This window comes from Molothrus aeneus, chromosome 21 (assembly GCF_037042795.1).
Source record: "Molothrus aeneus isolate 106 chromosome 21, BPBGC_Maene_1.0, whole genome shotgun sequence".
Classification (NCBI taxonomy): Eukaryota; Metazoa; Chordata; class Aves; order Passeriformes; family Icteridae; genus Molothrus; species Molothrus aeneus.
Window position 1 is genome coordinate 3,964,410 of NC_089666.1, and position 23,019 is coordinate 3,987,428.

The window sequence follows — 23,019 nt, forward strand, 5'->3', positions numbered from 1 at the left end:
AATGAGGTCTTAATTATTTAGCTCCCTTTTTTGGAGCTGTATTAAATCCTCGAGCGCTGCAGTGCCTATTTCAGTGCATCCCCAAGGGCATGTGCCTGCAGTGAGCTTCCAGGTAGGATTGCAGGTAATGAGGCAGAGGTGAGAAACATCCCCTGGTACCTCAGGATAGAAGGAAACCCCACAGGAGAAGGGAATTGCCTCCCAGAAAATGGTTTCATAGCCATGGCTGGTGACCAGCACAGCGGCTGAACTGTCTGGGGGCTCCTGGCTGTTCAATCCCAGGGTTTGTGATGATGGATTCAGGTGGGACAGGAGGCAGATTCCCCAAATCCAGCATAATTATCTCCTCCTTTGGATGAGGGATGGTACAAAAAGGAAAAGGAGGACAAAAAGAGGCACATGATGTGAATTTATTTGCATCTTCCAACAATAATCCAGTCATTCTACCCGGGAAATGCCTGTCCTGCTTAATGCCCCTTTATGCAATTTTTTTTTTCATGGTGCCCAAGAATTTGTTTATTTATTAATTTACAATTTTCTTTCGCTGGGGTGGAAAATGAGGGGTAGAAAATGCCATTCTATCTTTTTATTGGATTTTATTGTGATTTATTTTGTAAGCAGTAGCTTGGCTGGGGGTTTTCTGAGCCCCTGGCAGGTGGGAAAATTCCAGGTCCTGAAGTCCCAGAGATCCATTGGAGCAATTCCCAACAGCTCCAAAGCAATTGCTTTTCCTGCATCAAGAAATGGCAGTTGTTGGAGTGGTCACTAAATAAATAATAGTAAAAATTTAATATAAATAATAATAAAGACTAATAAATTAATAAATTAATTAATAATTAATAAATTTGTTGGGATGGTCACTTCCATCCCACCTTTATACCAGCCAGGTCTCCAGCTCCATCCTCAAATGCCCCCAAATCCCAGGCAGAAAACTGTGTGTAACATTTTGCCTCTTTTGCATAAATTTCATCTGGAAAAGGCAGAATTGTGAGGATTTTGGAATGGGAGCCTTATTTCAGCTTGGCTTGCTAAAAACCATCCTGTTGCTCCGAGTAATTACACAATAAATTTGTGAGAGGGATATAAAGCCATAAAAGCAGTGGTAATGGTTTGCAATTTAATAGCTGAATTGTAAATGAATTTTCCTATAGCAGCTTTAATGCAGTGGGCTGCTACAATTAAGAGAACGTTCTTTGGGGTGCCTTTAATTTTTTGTTGTTGTTGTGAAGTTCAGTGCCATTAATTCCCTGGTTTAAAGAAACCAAATCATTAACCACTTCAAACTGTAAAAGCCAAGTTTGAATTCTTCTGCAGCCAACAAAATTTTGTCCTGGAAAAGGTGTTTTTACCCCATTTGGCTTTGGTTTTTACCCCATTTTATCCCATTTGCCTTTGGTTTTTACTCCATTTTACCCCATTTGGCTCTTGCATTTTCTTATAGTAGTGAGTGTGGGATTGCACCATTTATTGTGTTTATGCCCTTCATCCTCTTTCCATCATCACTCATTTGACATCTCCTGCCATTAGGATGGAAAGATTTGGCCACGCAGGGAGACCCTGCTCACAGCATTTAACATCTCTTCTTAATTTATTATTTGATAAAGGATCATTTAAATGGGGTATGTGTGCATTGCAGTGCTGTGTCTGCCCCCTTCTCCAGCTTTGGGGCTCTCTGGGCACAGGGGGTCTCTATTTTCTATTTTATCCACTCTGAGGATGCTCTGTGCAGCAACAGAGCCCTCTTATCCCCCCATGCAAGAGCTCATCCCCATCCACAGCTCCCATTCCTTTCCCTTTCCAGCCCTCTGGATTTCAAATATCATTCCCAAGCAGCTCAAGATTTTGGAAATCCTCTCCCTGGAGCAGCACTGCCCCTTCCCACAGCAGTGCCACTGCCAGCTCTTGGTTTTCCTCATCAGGCTCCTCTTCTCCTTCTCACATTCCCCTAATTGCAGCTTTCCACTTCCATGTGTTTCCTGTGTTTGAGGGAAATGCCATGAAATTCAGCATCTGATCTTGGAAGCATCTTTGGGGCAACTGAAATTGTTGCTAATTATTGCTGGTGTGTAATTATTGCTGGTGTGTAATTACCTTGCCAATGCCACCTGCTGTCCCCACAGAGCAGCAGAGCTGGTGCACCAGGGTGTGATACCAGTGCAAACTGACACAGGCAACCCTCCTCTGGATATGGGAGTGATAATTAAAAGGCACATTCATGTGTCAGGTGATGGAGACCTGAACCTGCTCTGAGGGGTGACTCCAAATCCCCTCCTTCCATCACTGAATCCAGATTAAGGGCAATGTGTAAAAACAGTGCCTGTCCTAATGCAATTTTCTCTCTTGTGCATCGTTATTGTCATAACTTGAGCCTCAATTTCAGAATTTCAGGGTCTTTTTCATTCCCCAGCCCTTGGCTATTTGTGCAAGGTGGAAACTCCTGCCCCACTCCCAGCAGGGGTTTGACCTTGAATTATTCCTCCATATCCATAAAAAAATCTGCTCCCTCATTGTGTTCCAGGCAGAGAAAAATGATTTAGTGAGGATTGGTCTGGAAGTGCTGGGTCAAGCAGGGGTAGCCTGGCCTTGCTGTGGGGCACAGATCTGTGGGGTGCAAAACAGGGTGTCCCTATTGCAGAAACCGCTGCCCCCCTCTTCCAAAAAACCCCAGAGGTGCCTTTGGGTGAGCTGGGAGCTGCAGCGCCCTGCAGAGCTGCCATGGAGGGTGGGAAGGTGTTAACTGGGGAGCAGGGATGGGATTCCTGCTCAGGAATGGAATCTGCTGGGGGAGGCAGGGCCGTGGGTGCCGCTCCTGGAGCATTCAGAGATGCAGAGGGGGAGCAGGGCAGGGGCAGGAGGGAATGAAGGATCCATTGTGAGGCCCAAAGGCACTGCTGGAATCCAGACTCTGAGTGAGGGATGGAGTCTGTGCCAGAGGACTGCAGACAGTGAAAAAGCTTAAAATGATGCTCCTGATAAACTTTTATTTCTGAACTTTAATTTCTGACTCTCCTGTGTGAACACACCCATGGGAAGTGCTGCCATTCACTGGGTCCACTCAACATGCAGAGAAAACTTAGGAGAAACATTTTGTTTCTGTGCCAGAGGACTGCAGGCAGTGAAAAAGCTCAAAATTATGTTCCTGTTAAACTTTTATTTCTGAACTTTAATTTCTAAACTTTAATTTCTGACTCCATTCCAAGCACCCTGTGTGAATACACCCATGGGAGGTGCTGCCATTCACTGGGTCCACTCAACATGCAAAGAAAACTTAGGAGAAACTTTTTGTTTCTGTGCCAGAGGACTGCAGGCAGTGAAAAAGCCTGAAATGATGTTCTTTAAAATGATGAACTTTAATTTCTGAACTTTAATTTCTGACTCCATTCCAAGCACCCAGTGTGAGCACACCCATGGGAGGTGCTGCCATTCAGTGGATCCTCTCAACATGCCAATAAGAATTAAGAGAAACTTCTTTGATTTTTCACCCAATGCTTGTTGATGACCTTGAAATTTGCCACCTGCCACATCAGCCAGCCTGGAGAAAGCTGTCCCACCTGAGTGTTTGCTGGGGATGGAGGTAATTCCTGTAGCCTGGGACAGTGTTTGAACATCACCCAGCAGAGGAGCATCACAGCCTTTTTATCTAACAAGTGCTTCAACAATATAAATATTTAAGTACAATAAACAATTATGATCAAGTTTCTTGGGTGACTGCACACAGCAAGTGAATTTTAAATTCATTTCCCATGGGTATTGAGTCTTCACATTCACTTTCTGTGGATGTTCATGCTAATAAAACTTCATTGCACAGAAAGAGAACACAAGAGGGATGCAAATATGACAAGGGCAAATTTGTTTGAGAGTTCAAATGAATATTCACCAACTTTTTATTATTTTTAAGTATTCATTCCTATTTGCTATAAAAAGATTATTTTATCTTTATTCTCCAAGCTCAGTGAAGCATGTTTGAGGTATAATATGTATTTTCTTGTACTAATGAAAGATTTGTTACCAGCAAGTACAGAGTGCATTTAAAATGTGCTTTATCTCCAGGAAATGTCACTACTGAACCCACATGAGTTACCACTGTCCTGATTTACATCTCTATTTCAACACATTTGCACCCTAAGGCTGGGATCTCCCTGGTTTTCCCCCCTTTAAAGCTGCAGATCTCAGATCCAGATCCTGACACCATTATTTTCCTCTGATTTTCCCTGCTAAACTTTCATCTCGTGCTGCCCTCAGTTAGGAGGATGCTGGAGATGTTTTTCCTTCACACAAACTGAGATCCCCTTTGGAAGGACTTGGGGGTCACCATGGCTCAGTTTTGCCTGAGGCAGAGGGAGCAGAGTTTTGACATCTTCATTTGATTTCTGTCCTGGAATTGAAAGAGATGCAAATTAGCAATAATTAATATTTTCATTAGAAGTGTCTAGACAGTACATCTGAGAACAGGATAATGATACTTCTGCTTTATATAAAAAATTCTGAAGTAGACCCAGGATCTTTTTTTTTTTTTTTTTTGGTCAGAAAAGATAACATTTATTTTTTAAAAAATGTAATTTAGTGTAAGTGAAATTAGGGTAATTGCTAATTATGTAACTGCAAATGAGGCAGATCTTTATCTTGAGTCAAGCTGCTCTGGTGCAGATTATGAACCGTTACTTTTATGAGATGGCAAAAAATATCAGCAAACCAGTCCTAAGTAATTTCTCATGTTTATCAAGAGCTTTTGGATAGTGAGGGGTGTGAGGCATGAGGGATGGAGCATCACCCCCTCTCATTGCAGGGGTTTTATCACAGAATGGTTTGGGCTAAAAGGGACCTTAAAGCTCATCCAGTTCCACCCCCTGCCATGGGCACAAACATTTTCAGTGTCTCAGGATGCTCCAGCCTGGCCTTGGGCACTGCCAGGGATCCAGGGGCAGCCACAGCTGCTCTGGGCACCCTGTGCCAGGGTTTCACCACCCTCACTCACAGCCAGAATTTCTCCTTAATACCTTCCATATAGATTGGTATCTTTTCCCCTTTTCCATCTTTTCCTTCTGCTGTGTCAGAGAAGCTCCCCCCTCCAGCCCTGCACTCCCCACACCTCAGCCCCCATCTCCATCAGGTTTGAGGTTTTTCCAGGCTCATTGTCCCACCCTGGGCCTCCAGCACCGTGCACTTAACACCCAACAAAACTTCATCCCAGGGCGTTCAGTGGGAACAGGTTTTATTTTCCACGTGCACTGGAAGGAAGTTAATAATACAAAACCCACCCTGGAGTCAAGCACTGCAGAATGAAGTCAGGAACCTCATAGGATAAACACATTATCCTCATACAAGCTGCAGTAAGTGGGTATTGGAAAAATTAAATGCACTTGAATAGCTTTGCAGATCTATCTCAGTCCCCATAAAACCTACTGACAGTGAGCAAACACAAGAGCTTGGCAGTTGTCCTGCTTGGTTTAATTGCCTTTGGTGGGTTTTATATCCATCACCTTCTTAAAATCCCTATGCCAACAACCCTGGCAGCTTCTTGTCCTGAGGACTTTGGGGGTGATGGAAATGCTGGTACCCACAGAACCTCCTGCATCCACTGGAGCCTCCCAGCATGCTTAGATTTTTCTAAGGAATCCATCCAGGTGTGCTTTTAGAAAAATATTATTAATTTAGCCTTTGGGGGAGGGTGAGGGGGGCATTTCATATCTGCCCTGGCTTTGTCTGAGACCTCTCAGAGTGATCCCTCTGGCGTGGGCAGGCCATGGCACAGGTGCCCAGAGCAGCTGTGGCTGCCCCTGCATCCCTGGCAGTGCCCAAGGCCAGGTTGGATGGGATTTAGAGCAGCCTGGGGTTGTGGAAGGTGTCCCTGCCATGGCAAATAAGCTTTAAGATCCCTTTAAAGGACTTTAAGGCCCCTCCAGTCCAAACCACTCTGATTCTATGATAAAAAATCAGCTTTCCCCTGGCTGCCTCCTGCTCCACCAAGCAATCATTTGAGGGCATCTCCCTGTTCCCTGGAGAAAACTTCCCCATTTTCATGAAAAGCTATTAATATAAATAATATTAATAAGCCTCACCTGCATTAGCAGAAGATGATGCTCCAAGCCTTCTCTCAGGAGGCCTGAGCTCCTGCTGGCACTGCAGCTGGTGACCAGGGGGACCCCTCTGGGAGCACAGATTGCTCCCAGCAGCAGCTGGAGGGAGCTGGGTCCGCCTGTGGCAGCTCACAGCTGATCAGTTCTACCATTTTTCTATCTACCATTATTCCCCAAAGTGGAGGAAGGGATCAGGGAGCTGTGGCAGCCTGGATTCCCCCCAGCCACGTTTGGGGAGTGATGCTGCTGGCTGGGAGGTGGCTGGGATGGAGCCTGGCTCTGCACAGCCCTTCCCTGGGGCGAAAAAAAAAGCAGAAAATGCAGCAGTAATGGGAACTATCTGAGATTATTTTAACTGTCAGATATCAGAAGCAAAGTAAAATGCCCAAATGAGTTGACAGCAGCTCAATTTGATCCCTGCCACGAACTGACTTAGAGCCCAAATTTTTCAGAGGCTGATAATCACCTTGGAATTGATTTTGCACCAAGATACTTTATCACATGTATTTGGTGTGCTTTGATGGGTTTTTTTAAGAAGTAATCTATGTCAAAGTTAAACAGACTTTATTAGAAGACACATGTTCCCTGCCCTTCTCAGGCTGGGTGTTCCCTTAGGGTGAATCATGGAGAGATGAGGGAATTGCTGGGTGTTCCTTTAGGGTAAATCATGGAGAGATGAGGGAATTGCTGGGTGTTCCTTTAGGGTAAATCATGGAGAGATGAGGGAATTGCTCCTGATTTAAGTGGAAAGCCTTGCTCTGTTTCAGGGCTGCAGGTGCCCTCTGCCTTGGTCACACCCTGCTCCAGCCCAGCTGCTCCTCAGTTTCCCCATCCTTTGGGATGACACCTGCAGTATCCTCCTGCCTAACCCAAGAAAAAGAACATTTGTGAATTTTCTGATGTAGGGGGATTTCTCTCACTCCTGGGAAAGTGCTATTTTTGTCAGGGTAGCCAACTTGTGGTACAAACCCTTAAAGAGATGAACATCAGTACACTCCAAGCTCCACATTCACAGAATCAAGGGATCCATACTGACACCTTAAAACATGACTGTAATTAAAGTAACATGTAGATGTAGAACATATAATGCCAAATTTTCAGCTGCCTTTTCAATGCTGAAACTTTATGTGGGTGTATTTTTAGGTCTTTCACAGGTTAGTGGGGAATGTAATTATAGGTTTGTATGCAATACAGGATTAGTCCACCCTGCTGGCAGCATTTTGGATAAAACCAGGGAAAATGGAGGGCAAGGCTATTTTTATTGTTCCACAGTCCCAGCACATTCTTGTGAAAATATTGTGAAAGAGACTGGTCCCCAAACCAGGTGTGACCCAGGCTTGGTGCCACTGACAGAACCAGGGAGAGTGATGGCACTGGGAGCAGAACCTGTGTTCTTTCACCTGAAGGAAAAGGGAAGGACTAAATTAAGTTTCACTTTTGTCTGGATTGGGCTGTTTTGTCCCTGAAATGCCCGTGGGAATTTTGTGGATGCTCCTGTGCTCCCTGCCTGCCCAATGGGGGACAGGGTCCTGTGCATGTTAAAACCCCTCTCTGTTACAATCTGAACTTCTCCATTTCTGAATTAAGTTTAGGATTATTTTACAGTGCTGACCCACCCTAGAGGTCTTGTCTTTCAGTTACTTGACAAATATTGCAATAAAAAAATCACATTTTCTCTGATGCTATTGTATTTGTGGGGTGCCCCACCAATGGAAGGAATGATGGATCTGACTCCACGTTCTCAGAAGGTTAATTTATTATTTTATGATCTATATTACATTAAATAATACTAAACTAAACTGTACTAAAGAATACAGAAAGGATACTGACAGAAGGCTAAAAAGATAATAATGAAAACTTGTGAATCTTTCCAGAGTCCTGACACAGCTTGGCACTGATTGGCCAAAGAGTGAAAACAACTCCCAGCAGAATCCAATGGAACAATCACCTGTGGGTAAACAATGTCCAAACACATTCCACATGAGCACAACACAGGAGAAGCAAATGAGATAAGAATTGTTTTCCCTTTTCTCTGAGGCTTCTCAGCTTCCCAGGAGCAGAATCCTGGGCAAAGGGGTTTTTCAGAGAATGTGAATGTGACATGATGCTCCAGCTGACCCTTCCCTGCCCTGTGGCCGCTGTTCCCAGTTTTGTTTCCTGGGAAGGGAGCAAAGTGCTGCTCTTCCACTGCTTCTGCCTGTGGTGCTTATTGCCACAGCTGAAACAGATGGGTACAAATCTTTATTTCTGCCTCCTGCCCAAATGAGGACGGTGATTTTACCTGTAATCCATCAGGCTAAAGCAGTTGGAGGGTCATGAAAATGCAAAGGCTCCGAGTTTCAGCGTGCCTCTGCTAATGTCAAATCTTCATGGGAATTGACTTCCCAGGACAAAGGAGCTGTCAGATGAGTGCTGATGCTCCATTAATGGCAGGGTAGGGTGACCCACCCCTGCGTGTCGGCTTTGTTGCTGAGGGAAACACGGAGACAAACCCATAATCACCTTTCTTGCATCTCTCCCACTAACACCTCATTTAAGTATATATTTGTCTGCTGATTGATCACAGGATTTTTTTCACAGCACACATTATCCTGCTGAGTGCTTCACATCCTCACTATTCATTAAAGTTTCCACATGATGCTCACCACAGAACAGGAGGCAAATTGGGGCTGCAAAGATAATTCTCCACAGAGTCCCCATCCCCACCTTCCCAAGAGGACAGGGAAATTTGGGGGATCAGCAGCACTTGATCTCCCAAACCACCCTGGCAGTTCTGAAAAAGCCCAACCAAAGCTCCTTAATTTGTGATGAGGAAAAGAGAGGAAATGGCATTTAATTCAGACTTCACCTGAACTGACAGGATGGGGGGAATGGCTTCCCACTGGCAGAGGGCAGGGCTACACTGGATATGAGGAAGAAATTCTTAACTGGGAGGGTGGGGAGGCCCTGGCACAGAGCAGCTGTGGCTGCCCCTGGGTCCCTGGAAGTGCCCAAGGCCACTGCTTGGAGCAGCTTGGAGCAGCCTGGGACAGTGGAAGGTGCCCCTGCCCATGGCAGGGTGTGGAACCAAGTGGTCCTTAGGGTCTCTACCAGCCCAAAGGACTCTAAAACTGCTCCTGGGTGGGGATTTCTGGAGTGGAGACCACCATAAATCAAAGGTATTTTGCAGGACAGCAAAATGATCACAGCACATCATCACCACTGTCTCTATCTACCATGAAAGGGAGCACTTCACACATAGTTTGCAGTGGAGAATGTGTTAAAACAGGAGGATGAACCAGAGTTAATTTTTTGTCAAGGTTTATAGATTGACTGGTGAGGTGACAGCAGGGTCATCTTGGAGATGGCTGCAGCACATCAACCCTGCTTGAAGGTGTGAGTTTTAATGGCTTAATCCACCCTTCAGTCCCAGGGACCAAGCCCAGGCAGGTGGGAGATGCACAACAGTTCATCAGCAAGGAGAAAACACCCCAAACTGGCACTGAACCCAAAAGGTTTGTGTTTAGCAGAGACCCTGAACCTCCTGGGTAATCTGTCTTGGATAAGAAAGCAGAACCCAAAAAATGTTCAAAGCTTTGTGTGCATTGCAGAGAGAGCTCATCACTGAGGCTGATACCTGCTCATGCAGAGCTGGCTGCTGACAATAAACATTTAAACACAGACTGAGCACACCCAGATTCATGGACTGCTGTAATTCATTAAACAAATGTTGGGTTTAATAGCCCCGTGTCCAAAGCTGGTGCCATGGATGTGCTCAGCTGTGAAATATGCTGTGGAAGTCATTGGTTTGCAAAGGGGTCTAGAAATCTGCTTTCTATTAACATAAAATGGGTTTACAGCAGAAAAATCTCTGGGATCACATTTTTCTCTCAATTATCCCTTCTCAGTGGGATTCCTTGAGGTTTGTGCTGGGTAACTGAGATGTGTCTAAGCTGGGGGGTTTGGAGCTGGGGTTTGTTTTGATCCATTAAGCTTGTATCTCGCCACAGTGATGTAATTCCCCCAGTCTGAGACACTTTATAAACATTAATGGGTTTGTTTTCATGGTCCCCAGGGATGTGCAGCACAGGAAGGTCGCCAAGACCATTTTACCCTCACAGAAGGAGAGATGGGGAAATGTGGCAAGGGGAGAAACAGAATACTCACTCAAATTTTAAACCTGTCCATCCTCAGCTGTGTTTAATTCAGTTTTAAGAACTTATAAGTTAGCAACTATAGTTTAGTTATACATTTTATTAACTAATAAGTTATTACAGCAGCATCACATCAGCAAAGTTTGCATAAAGATGCTGCTGAGGAAGCTGAGGAAGGAAAGAGTTGGTGCTCTGTATTTTACGAGTGAGAGGGGTGTAAAATGCATTTATAAATACATCTTTGCAGAGGGAAAAAAAATAGTAGATATTAACAACTGCTGTAGCTTTGATGGGAATCATTTAGTGGAGATGTGCTGGAAGAGACTGTGGAACGTGGGCCTGGCTGTGCTTTTCCTGGGGATTGCTGCTGAAGTTGCTGCTCTCTTGGACTGGATTTTCTTGGTGATAAACAGCCATAGAGATGCCTCTGGTGATATTTGGAAAGGGCCAATTGGAAGCTGGCCCTACAGCATGCCAGGGCACAACAAACCTGAGGCACAGATCAAAAATCCCATTTTGGAGATTTTTTTTTTCCCATCACAGAGGGTCCATTTTTGCGGATGTACTGAAAGAAGCTGGTGATACTCACAGCTCTTTCAGCTGGGAATTGTTCCTGCAAACAGAGATACATGGAGCAGATGAGAAATTAATGTAAATATACAGACAGAAGGCAATTTTTTTTGGAGGAAGTGAGGCAGAGGCAGATAAAAAGCGATCAGCAGAATTTACATAAGCCTTCCCCATCACAGAGGTCATCATTCTGCAGGATGACACATGGAAATTCATTTTTATTAAATTCTGGATGATTATTTAATTGGAAAAAGAAGGATTTAATTGAATCAAGTCAAAGGGCCCTATTAGATTACATTCAACCTTAACACAGAAGGCTTTTCCCATTTAGTTAAACTAGTTCCTTTGCATATTGTACATATTAAACTATAAAAAGTGGTAATCTGAATAGCAAATTAAAGGGTTTGGAAGGCCTGAATGGTGCTCATGTGCTTCTCAACCCTTTTTCATCTTCTAAATCTTCTCATATTCCCTTTACTGCACTCCTTAGGTTGTAACAAGAGCGAAGATGAGGGGTGGAACTCTCAAATCTTCCTCTATCCCTGCTTATTCCATTTACACACTCTTGAGGAATGGCCTGCCTGGATGTGATGGCACTGCCAGAACACATTGCCCAAAACTGAGGGCGTTTTCCAGATTTTCAAGGCTCCCCTTGCAGCACCTGAGCAGATGCTGAGTGTGGTAAGGTTGAATGAAGATTTGTGACTTCCTGGCATTGGCTCAGGTTTCCCTTGTGTCCTTAGGAAGTATTCCCAATCTCTTCATGCCTCATCTACATGGCCAGGGACTCCCATCCCTTTGGGACACAGACTCCTTGCAGAGCTGTCAACTTCCTGGTGAAAGCTGGAATTAAAAAAAAAAATAAAATTAAAAAAGCATCATCAAAGCAATTTTGGGAAATAATATGTTTCTAATTTTGTGTCTTTAATTAGCTTTTCATTTCAATTCTTTCTTAATTTAAAACTAAAAGGAGTAGGGGATGGAGGCATAATTAATTTCCTAAAGTTTCATTTCATCCTAATTTTGAGGTTTCCAGCAAAGGCTTGGCCTTCTGACTGGGAGCTGGCACAACCCAGCTGGGTTGGGAATGCCCCATCCTTGTGCCTTTCCTCTGGCTGATATTGCTGGGACACTCTGTGCTCCTTCCAGGAGGAAGCTGAGAGAAATCAAATTCTGCTCTGAGAGACTGAAATCAATTTTAATGGATCCAGCTGTTCCCCAGTAAGGATAAGAGGAGGCATGGGAAAGGGGAGAAAAACTTCCAAGATCTCTTCAGGGGATTTCAGGAAGGCTTGAAAGTAGTAAGGAAAGTTTTTAGAGTGAGGTTTTTAACTTACCCATGAGGCCACAGCCAACTTTAGGACACATTTTTTAAATAACCACGTGCTAATGTAGAAATTCTCTTTGTCAGTAAATTTAAAAAATTCCAGTTCTGACAGTGCAGCAACTCAAGCAGTCTATTATTAAAGTTAGATTGAGTAAGAAACATCATTTGGAATTTTCCTTAGCAGCTAAATGGGTTCTTGGAAGGTTCAAATCAGCTTTAACCTGATTTTTTTATGATTAAAAAAAAAAAAAAAAAACGTGCTGGTACTTTAAAGCCAAGTTCCTTTTTGCTGAAGCTTTACTTTTATTCAAGTGCAATGAGGAAGTTTTGCATATACAGTACTGGGATTGCACACTCAGGTTATCTGGTTACATACATAATTCTCCCATTTGCAAACACAGTTTGCAGCACATGCTCATGCAAATTAGGTATGAAACTGGGCATTTATCTTGATTAGAATTCGGTTGCTTTATATACTTGCAGAACCTTAGCTCATTCAGGGATGGCTGTAGAGATGATGGAGAAAGAATTTCAAAAATTGCACTTATTCTCCTTGTGGGTTGTTTGTTGGTCCTCTGGGAATTCATTAAGGAAAACTGATATTCTGAGTGCCCTGGTGCAGCACCCAGCTTGGGCTGCAGACACTGCTGGAAACTCCCTGCCAGAAATAATTGTCCCTTGCAAAAGCCACTGTACCATTTCATGGAATAATTGCTACATTTTCTCTGTTTTACAATATCCAGATGGATTGATCCAGATGGATGTAAGGACTCGATGCCACTTGGCAAGGACTCATTCCTTTTGACTCTTGGAGAGCTGTTGTACCCAGCACCCAGATCAGACCTGAGGTTTTGGGGGATCCAGGCTGCTCTTGTTGATGGTTTTCAGCAGACTGACACAGCAGATTTTCCCCATTTCTGTCCCCAGAAGCTGCCTGGGCACTCTGCACACAGAGAGCTCCTGCAGAGCCCCATCCTGCAGCCCCTGGGTGTGTGGGATGGTGATGTGCTCCTGCTTTACCTCAAGTCCAGCCTCTCCCGGAGCCATCCCTGCAGCTCTCAGGAACAGCAGCCCTTTCCTATCCTTTTCACTGCATTTTGAATCAGGGCTCTGCAGTGCCAGTGCTGCACAAGGACACCCTGAAGTTCAAAGAACTGCCCCAAATTCTCAGCTTGTTCAGCCAAACCCCTGAATTTAGGCAAATATCAGAGGGTTTAGCAAATTGTGCTGGGCTTTACTCACAGGTCATGATTTTCTCTGACTTCCCCCTAACAAGAGTCCTGGCTCCTTACTGTGCATCCCACACCACTCTTGTTTCTGTGAGGCTCCCACCCCACTGCCATGGGGGCTCCTGCCCAGCTCCTAAACCCATTTGTGAACTTTTCCAGGTACAGGTGGCTCAGGTGACAGCTCCCAGCATGGCTGCCTGCAGATTTGGGATGCAGGGATGGAGTGGGGAGGTACAACCACGTGGGCCATGGTCTCCAAAGCATCCCTGTCTGTGGGGCTTGGTGTGGTGGAAGGTGTCCCTGCCCACGGCAGGGTGTTGGAATGAGACAATCTTTAAGGTCCTTTCCAACACAAATCACTCTGTAATTCTACAATTTCACTTCAGTGAGGATGAAGCCATCTGCAGGGCTGCCAGGGGCAGGGTGGCAGCTCTGCAGGCTTGCTGCAGCCCTGGCAAACACACAAGAGGATCCCTCTGAGGGATGGATAAGGCACAGGGAAACATCCGCGCTCCCTCTAGCAGTCGCCAGCGAATGGATGAAACCAATAATTCTCGATTTTTCACCCTGGGTTCGTGCCACGTGAACCGCCACTGTCAGAGCTCCTGCACTAGCACTGCTGCAGTGCTGACAGCGCTCAGGTGGCTCTTTCCCCCCCGCCCCAAAATCCTTCGGGGCGATTTTTGGAGCCCGTTTTCCTCCACCTGCTGCAGGCAGCTGCCGGGCACGGCCACGCTCGGGGTGAACCCGGGCTCAATTGGCAGAGCGGTTCCTCACTGGTGCCATTGTGAGCTCGCCGCGGGCACTGCAGCATCCCCGCAGCACCCCTCAACTTCCCGGGGGGGTCTCGCTCCCGGCGCGGCGCGGGCACCGCAGGCTCCCCCCGCTCCTCACGGGCGGGACCCGCCCGCCGCAGCCGCGCTCCCTCCGCGGATGCCCTCGGCCGAGCTGCCATCGCCTCCGGCACGGCCCTGCCCGGCCTGCCGGGGGGGGCAACAGGTAGGGGGTACCCCCACCCCCCGCACAACCTGTTTCTCTTGTACCCCCTCCGCACAGCCCCCCCTCTTTCCTCTGCACACCCCTCGCAGAGCCCCTCTGCCCTCCCCTTCTCCCCTCCCTTTGTCCCCCTTGGCAAAGCCCCCTCCCCTTGCGCCTCTCCCCCTTCCCCTCCGGGATCCCCTTCCCCTCCGGGATCCCCCTCCCCTTTGTCCCCCCGGCAGAGCCCCCCTCGCACCCTCCCAGCCCCCTCCCCTGGCGCCGCCCCCTCGCACCGCCCACTCCCCTCTCGCTGCTCCCCTCCAGCAGCCCCTGCCCCCCTGCCCAGCCCGGCACAGCCCCCTGCCCGCCCCCCCCGCCGCTCCCTCTCTCACCTCGCTCTCTCTCTCTCTCTCTCCTCCTCTTCCTCCCTCCCCCCAGGCCAAAATCCTGCACATGATGGACGACAACAAGCAGCTGGCGCTGCGCATCGACGGGGCGCTGCAGGCGGCGGGCCAGGAGGTGACGGCGCTGCGCGCCGAGCTGGCGGCCACCGGCCGGCGCCTGGCCGAGCTGGGCAGCGACCCGGCCATGGAGCACGGCCCGCACGGCGCTCAAGGTGGGTCCCGCCGCGGGCAGGGGGCGAGGGGGCTGCGGGCAGCCACGGGGGGACACTCCCGGCCGCCGCCTCCGCTCGGTGTTATTGTCCATTGTTTATTTTTGGGGGTGCCCGGCGCGTCCCGTTGCGGGTTCCCCGCTGGGCTCGGAGCAGGGTCCGTCCCTGCCGCGCTGGGCTCCAGCAGCCCCGGCATGAGGAGGGACCCCCCGCCCCAAATGCTCACAGCCCCCCGCATCCTCCCGCCACCATCACCGCCCCCTCTGTTCCCATCCCCTCGCCGCACCCCGCCCCGAGGTTCCCCCCGGCCGGCTCTCCCCGGTAATCCCGCGCCCTCAGCCGGTTTCGTAATTCGGTAGGAAAGCAGCCATGTTACCGCCGCGATCCGCGCTCCGCGCTCCGGCCCCGCACGGAGCCCCGGCCCCGGGGCTCGGACCGGCTCGGGGCTCGGACCGGCCCGGAGCTCGGGCTGCGGGGCTCGAACCGGCTTGGAGCTCGAACCGGGCTGCGGGACTCGAACCGGGCTGCGGGGCTCGGTCCGCGCCCGGAGCCCACCCCAAGCCCCGGCACCCCCGGCACGGGTGTAGGGGGTAGGCTCGGACAGCCCCTGTGCCAGGCACACGCCCCCTCTGCCCCCCCATCCGTGAAAAGTTGTCTCCGGAAAGCGGGGCGCAGGGGGAGCGGGAAGAGACTTTGTGTGGTGCTTAAGGAACTGAGCCCGAATCGCTCCTGTAGTACTCGTGGTGCTCTCGCCAGACTGAAATTCAGTTTCCTGTTAATCAAAGTGTGTTGCCATCGCTGATACGTTTTTATTTGAATGCTTTTGTATTTTAGGGTTTATATTTCCCAAATAATTACGGGCTTGCATGACAGTTTACTCCGAGCAGCCTTGATGTCAGAACAAAAATAGTGCGAGCCCTCCCCTTTCCCGATAACTGAATTTACACCTGTGTGATAAAAACGTCAGTAGCTGTTATTTACTCGTTACTTATTTACTGTATCCCTTGGTAGGGTGGTTCGGCGCTATTTTAAATAACAGTTGCATTTTGATGAAGCTCTTTAAGGGTAGCATAGCGTTTGGCGGGGCATAGCTGCTGCCGGCAGGATGTAATCATGGAATTACAGAATCATAGAACACTTTGGGTTGTAAAGGATCATAAAGATCATCTTGTTTCACCCCCCCTGCCACGGCTGGAACTGATTGGATTGATTTGCCGGTGTGTTGTTGTTCGTGGCAAACTGACTTAGAGGGATTAATTAGTGGTTTTATTCCATCCAGCTTGTGTTTCACTGTTTTGGTAGTGGGGGTGTGGGGTGTGAATTCCACTCACCCGGCTGAGCTTCCCGGTGGCTGTGGGGATGTAGGAAGTGAAGTTACCTGTGTGGCCAGGGATTTTCTGAAATGCAGAGGCTGGGATCATCTCAGCCACCCTCTGCTGTACACCACAGCCAGGCTACTGAGGCTCTTTTGCTTTTATAAAAATCTGCTGAAAGGGCAGAAGGAGATGCCAGCCTCCATCCCTCCCGGTGGAGCTGGGGCATCAGGAATGCAGATGGTGACACGATGTACAGGGCATGCATGTGGAAATGCAGGCTTGCAGCCAGGAAAGCAGGTAAAACCCTTCAGCTGCTCGTGCTCACACTGATTTCTGTAGGTGTGTTCAGTGTTTGCTTTCGTTTCCTCTCCAGGACACTTCTGGGGAGATGCACGTTTCTGCAGCGGGTCCTGGCAGGGGACAGGGGGGTGTGTTCTCTGAGGTCAGGGCTTTTTTTGTTTTCCTCAGAGGTTTTCTAATCTGTTGAGTGATGAAAAAAACTCCTCTTTGTGTTCCTTTACTATCAGCATGCTGGAAAACAGTTGGTGCCCTGTAAAGGTGCCAAAGAAATGTGCTCAGTTCCCCAAAGCCTGCGTGTTTCTGCTTATAACTCTGATTACACCTGCTTCGGAGTTGTGGGGTCCCTGTGATGGGGGAAGGGGGAAGAGTGGCCTCACCCTCAGCTGGGTGGGAGGGTGGTACCTGCAGCTGAAGTTTCTGGAGGGTTTGGTCCCACTCTGAAAGCTGAGAAATTTGGCTCAGCACGCTGATGACTCGCAGTGAGGAGAAAGGACGCTGCCACAGCAAGGTGTGACTCCATGGCCTCGTGGCTGTGAATGAGTCTTTGTCTTCCCCCATGAATTTAATAAGCTGTTATTAACACTGTGATGTATGCAGCCCTGTGCCACTGGTGTTGTAACAGAAGTCAATCAGTTCAGTGTAAAATCGTATCTAAAGAGTGTTTTGTCTGTCATGCTTCGGAAGGAAAAGGGGGAGAGTACTTGATCTCTGCAAAACCCACTGAGTAGATTCACTCTGCTTTGTGTTTCCTCCCTAAGTTTGGTACTATTGTTTATATGCTGCCATAAATGCTCTCCTACATCACTCTGTGTTTGTGTAGACAGGCCCAAGATATCTATAGTGAGCCATATGCTTTTCCTCAAGGATTTTGAGACGACGTTCAGAAGGATGGGGTGAAAACAAGAATCTCTGAATAGCTCTGCTGTTGTGTGTCTCCTAAGTAGGAGGGCTGCCAAGCTGTTTGATTTATGCAAATGCATTAAAGGCAGGCAGGAGGATGGGGAATAGGGTGGCAGCCTGCAAGTGCAGATTTGGGGTGTGCTGGTGATGCTCAGTGGCAGGTGGGTGCCTGGTAGGGTCTGCTTTGGTCCAGGAGGAAAAGCCTGTGCTGGAATCATCAGGTCCCTTTGCTTACAGAATCCCAGAATGGTTTGGCTTGGAAGGAACTTTAAAGATCATCCAGTTCCAACCCTCTGCCACAGGCAGGGACATCTTCCACTATCCCAGGGTGCTCCAGTCCCCATCCAGCCTGGCCTTGGACACTTCCAGGGGTCATGGGGCAGCCACAGCTGCTCTGGGCACCCTGTGCCAGGGCCTGCCCACCCTGACAGGGGAGAATTCCTTCATGTGGTGGGCAGGAGCTCAGGGTCACAGTGCTGCCAGCAGCTGCTCCAGGTCAGTCCCAAGCTGGATGGAAGGAGGTGAGTGTGTGTCTCTGTGCCACGCTCAGTCGGTAATTAATACTGAGTATGTCAGATGTGTTATTTGTGTAATTATGGTGCAGCTTGAGACAGCTGGAGGTAATAACTCTGCCCCTTTTGTGCACTCTGAGACATTTTTTCTGCTACAATGTGCTATTTTTGCCATGGCAAGGTATGTTTTGAGGGCCTCTTTTCCATAATTTTAATCAAAACTGAAAGAATTCTGCGAAGAGGGGGAGCAGGATGGTGGGTGTGCGTGGGTAGGCAGGAATGGAACTTGTACATTGTTACAGTCCTTAGCCTAAGTGTTAATCATTCAAACCTCTCAGCCCTGACAATCTCTTTTAACCAGTGAGTTAGCTGGGAAAAGTATTTTGGCTGCAGCCTCTGTCTAAACTTGGATGCAGATCAGGGTGGAAATCAATACTTCATGTCCCCAGCTTTTAGCACAGCAATTACAGGCAGCACTGGTAACATCTCTGCAGCTGTGTGTCAGCACCCTCGTGTTGGAATCCCTGCTTGAATTTGTACTGCTTGAATTGATTGTGAGCAAGGGATGTGCCCAGTGCTCTGGGGGGGGATGCTGGTAATGAGAGGGGGATGCAGCAGAGCATTGCTGTGGAGGGTCCATGCTGAGCTGTGACCCCTGTCCATGCTGGCTGCACCTCTGGGCTTTTGGCTTTCAGAACCTACAGAATCACAAGGCTGGAAGAGACCTTCAAGATCATGGGGTCCAACCCAGCCCCAACACCTCAACCAAACCCTGGCACCCAGTGCCACATCCAGGCTTTGTTAAACACACCCAGGGATGGAGACTCCAGCACCTCCCTGGGCAGCCATTCCAGAACTTTATCACCCTTTCTGTGAAAAACTTTTTCCTAATATCCAACCTGTATAATACACCTGTTTTTTCAGCAGTTTGGTTTCCAGCAACATCTGTGTGGAAAACTGAAGTCTGGTGGTGCCTTGCCATGCTGCATCAGGCGTTTGGTCCGTTCAGCCTCGTGTTTTTGCTTGAGTCTCCTTCCCACATTAAATGGAAAACACCTTAATTAATTAATGTTGGTAAAGTGCTTGAAGATGTAACACGCAATCAATGGCTAAGTGTTGTTAATAACACCTCACTCAGCCTTTGGTTTATCTCAGTTCTGATTTCAGAGTGGTGCTGGCACGCTGAGATCACTGGCTCCTGGCCTGTGGTGGTGAGGATTGGTGGTGTTTGCCATGGATGCTGCCAGAATTCAGCTGGGGATGGGGCAGGAGCTGCACCCTGCTCCTGCAATAAATAAAGGGCTGCTCATTGCTGTGCTGGTATCTCAGCACATGCAGCCTAAGAAAGGTTTCAGTTGTATCTTGGTATGTGGTGATGCCAAGGGGCTAGGAGGACCTTTCTGCTCATGACAGCCTAAAACAGGTTTTTTTCTTTTTCTCTTTACTCTTTGATCTCAGTATCCTTTCATAGCTACAATACAAGGACTTTGACTTTTGCCTGGGAGGCAATCAGTTACCTCTGTGCTGTTGCTATTTTGTGAGTAATCATCTCTGGCTGTTGAAAATGTACAATTTTCATCTCTTCAGAAATCTTCCCTGCTATTTGTTCTTCCAGAGCTGGCGAGCTGATACTGTAAAGAAGCCTGAGGAATTTGGATACTGCTGCCCAGTGGGGTATTGGGAGCATTTTTGTACCATGCTTATCAGCAGATCAAGGTCTTGCTGTACCATTACTCTTTCTAATAATTTCCTACTTTGTTTCCCTTTGTCCTGCGTAGTTCAGGGAGCAACTCGTTTCATGCTCTAAAACAATTGCCTGTTCTGGGAAATAAATCTGTGCTTAGCAATGTTCCCATGGCTGCTTTAGACACAGGGAACTGCCTGCTGATTACACTCCAGGTCCCTGCTATATCTTAGTCTTTGAAGATGTTCATTTATGTATCTTTTCTGGAGCTTTCTTATTCAAAAGCCTCATCTGGCGTGGTTAACATAATATTTAGATTATCATTGCTTTAGGCTTTGTCCAGGAGAGTTAAAATGAAGCTTCTAAGGATGAGTAAGCTCAAATAAACTGAAGTTGAAGGAGGACTTAATCCAGGGCTTTTGACTCACCAGTTTGAGATATAACCATGAAAATGGTGTTAGATTTGCAGGTGGGCAGAGGGACATAGAAATAAGTCTCAGTCTTAAGTTGGGGAGGATTGGATATGATTTTGTGGGTTGTGTTCAGGCACTCTCAGATATTCACTGGTGGGGCTGGGCCTCATCCAAGAGGACAGTCTGTCCTCTCATTACTTATTCTTTTTCCTCCAGATAAATCAGTGGACTTGGTGTTCTGTGTCCCTGGGGCTGAATATGGAATTCTCTGAGATGCCAAAAGGGGCTTTACAGCCTCGAGCAGGAGCTCCTGGTGCAGCCTTGGGCTGCAAACACCTTTCCTTGAGTGGTCCCTGCTCCTCTCTGTGCTTCAAGTTCCTCACTGTACACCAGGCACCGAGCCCCAGCACCACGCAGAGCAAAACTTCAGCCCCCAGCTTGTTAAAATTCAATCCTCAGGATTTCTCATGCCAGCAAAGCATGAGATCAGGGCTCTGCTCCTGACACAGCATCTGCAGAACCCTGTGCTCATAAAACAGCAGGCAGGGCAGGGCAGCAGCCACACAGAAAACCCCAGGGAATCAGGCACCCAGAGGGCTCCTTTTTCAGCCTGCATCCTCACCCTTGGGATGCTGAAGGCTCAGGGGGTTGCTTCTTGTTGCTTTGCAATCCCTTCCTGTTTTTCATTTCTGTGTTGTTTTACCTGAGCCTTTATGGGGAATGTTTTTGGATATTGAGATGGATTTTGTGGCACCTCCAGCTCGATCATTTTGGTGTTTGGAAATGTGTCCTGTGGTAGCAGGAGGTGGGATGGGTTTAGCTTTTTTTAAGGAAAAAGAAGCAGTCCCACCAGAATATGGAAATGGAATAAATGCTTTTGAAAGCTTTGAAGCCTTTTGTGTAGTCAGTTTGTCTGCAGGAGTTGCAAAGGTGAGGAAAATCTCTTCCTGAGGTTTTCCTTCTGCACCCAATGGTAATTGGAGGCTTGGGGATGGGATGGTGAGGGTCTCCAGAGCAAGAGACTGAGGTTCAGTGTTGGGGATGGGTTGAGATCTGAGGGGAGCTGAGGTGGCAGAGGCTCTCCAGGGGGATCATCCATCCCTGCAGAACAGCTTTGCAGTGCTATTGGTCATGATTGAGCATGACACTGGCTCCCGGGGTAAACTATCCCCTCAGCCCTGCTCTAGCTTCCATAATCTGATAAATTACTGATTCCCTAATCTTGTTAGTGCTCTCCTTGCCCAGATCCCTGCAAGGAGCTCTGGGATGGGGACAGAGCTGACCACAGGTGATGCAGGCTGCTGTTTCCCACCCAGACTCAATGTGGGTGGCTTTTGGGTCAGGTTTCTGGTTTTCAGCTGGGCTTGATGAAGTGATGTGTCTGTGTCTGAAAATTGCTGAACTGCAAAGACCTCTGCCTTGGAGTGCAGGAGATGAGCTGCAGCAGAGAAATGTTTTTGCACAGAGCAATTAGTGAGAAATGGGGTTTTGTCAGGAGGATTTCTGACACTTGCTTGGTGGGAGAGCTGCAGTGGGCAGGGCTGTGTTTGCACAGAGAAATGGGAAAATCTCTTTTGCTGTTGCTTCTCAGATACGTGGTCAGGCACAGATTTTAAGTATATTATGTTAGAATTTGCTTTCAGATCACTTGGATGATGGGAAGGGAGCAGAGGTGCCTACAGAAAGGTGAAGGGGAGTGTGGTGGCATCCTGGATCTCCTGTGGGCTCAGAGGCTCAGGAGTTTGGGAGAGGATCAACCTTATCATTGAAGAAGGAAGAGGGACAGAGTGATGCTCTGCTATCATTGGGTCCAGGTCTGGGCTTATCTTGTCTTGGAGAATCATCCTCATCCCTTGCTGCTTCTGCAAATGTTTTTTTCTGGAAGGAGCATCTCTTCTGAGGGCATCCATAAATCCATTTCTCATACATTTTGGTCCTTACTGAGTCATTCTGGCTCACGTCTTTTCATGCCACTTCTCTCCTCTAAATTAAGATTTCACAGATTTTAGAGGCTGTATCTGGGAACTGAGCCTTTGGGTTTATCTGACAGGGAGCTGATGTGTCACAGCCTTTCCTGCTGCTGTCCTGTGCCATCTCTTCTTTGTTGTCTCACTTTGCTGGGTGGCACCTGGGGGAGAATCCCAAACCTTTCCATCACCACCTTTCTCATAGAAAGTGTGTTCTCCCTCAGTGGGGAGTTAAATCACCTTTCTGCAGAAAGCAGCATCTATTGGAGGTGGGGAAATTGTTGTTTGGTGTGAATTTGTGGGATGTAAAGAGAATAAGGGAGTACAATAATGTCCTGATGCCTATCTGCAGGTTTTTCTCTGACTCTTTTTTGCAGCAGCAATGAAACCTGGAGAGCTGTTGTGGCTGGGAAATGGTTTTTTTGCAGGAAAGGTGAAACAGAGCTTGTACCTCTGTTCCAGCAGATTGAGGCCATTGCCTGTGTTTGAAACTGAGAACCTGAAACTTGAACCTTTTGCGTTTCCTTTGCCTTTTAATTCTTATCAAATCATGCTGTTTGCAGAAGTGGACTCTCTTTACTGTTTAATTTCAGCCAGAACATGCACTTGCTAACTACTCCCTCAGTCACTGGACAGCTGGGGAGTTTTCCAGTGGTGAGAGCCTGTGAGAGAGCACATGATGGAGATGATGGAGGATGAAGGCTGGCAGAGCACCCACACTGCTCCAGCCTGTTGCTTTTAACTAAACTGTGCACCATCCTCCTTGGAAATCCACGGGGAAAAGCAGCACAGGATCACTGTTGGTCATCATCAGCTGAGTGGGGAACCCAGAGCTGGGGTTGGGCAGCAGCCATGCCATGGCTAATTCCCCAAAATCAGCTTCCTTGCTTTCTTTTAGCAGTAGAATACCCCAAATATTTTGGGAATATTTCAAATCAATTTGCTTAGCTTTGGCCTTGTCTGCTTTTTCAGGTGTGCACAAGAGTATCTCAGAAACTCA

General features: G+C 47.7%; 1 protein-coding gene and 1 long non-coding RNA gene across 4 annotated transcripts in view; one reads left to right on the forward strand and one right to left on the reverse strand.

Moving 5' to 3' along the window:
- KAZN (kazrin, periplakin interacting protein) overlaps positions 1-23,019 on the forward strand; it is a 226,997-nt gene that overhangs the window by 116,620 nt on the left and 87,358 nt on the right. Inside the window, exon 3 of one of the 2 annotated variants that reach the window (XM_066563881.1) lies at positions 14,753-14,930. The exons of the other annotated variant lie outside the window; for it this stretch is intronic. Coding sequence (XP_066419978.1) covers positions 14,753-14,930 — 178 coding nt within the window. The remainder of the gene's footprint in view (positions 1-14,752; positions 14,931-23,019) is intronic. 2 annotated transcript variants of the gene reach the window in all.
- Positions 10,229-14,910, reverse strand: LOC136565342 (uncharacterized). 2 transcript variants are annotated; one of them, XR_010784856.1, is made up of 3 exons: positions 14,707-14,910; positions 11,442-11,623; positions 10,229-10,823 (listed from the first exon to the last, which is right to left on the reverse strand). It is a non-coding gene; the product is annotated as an uncharacterized lncRNA (long non-coding RNA). The 2 variants fall into 2 exon arrangements; XR_010784855.1 differs by lacking the exon at positions 10,229-10,823 and having other exon boundaries at positions 10,979-11,623.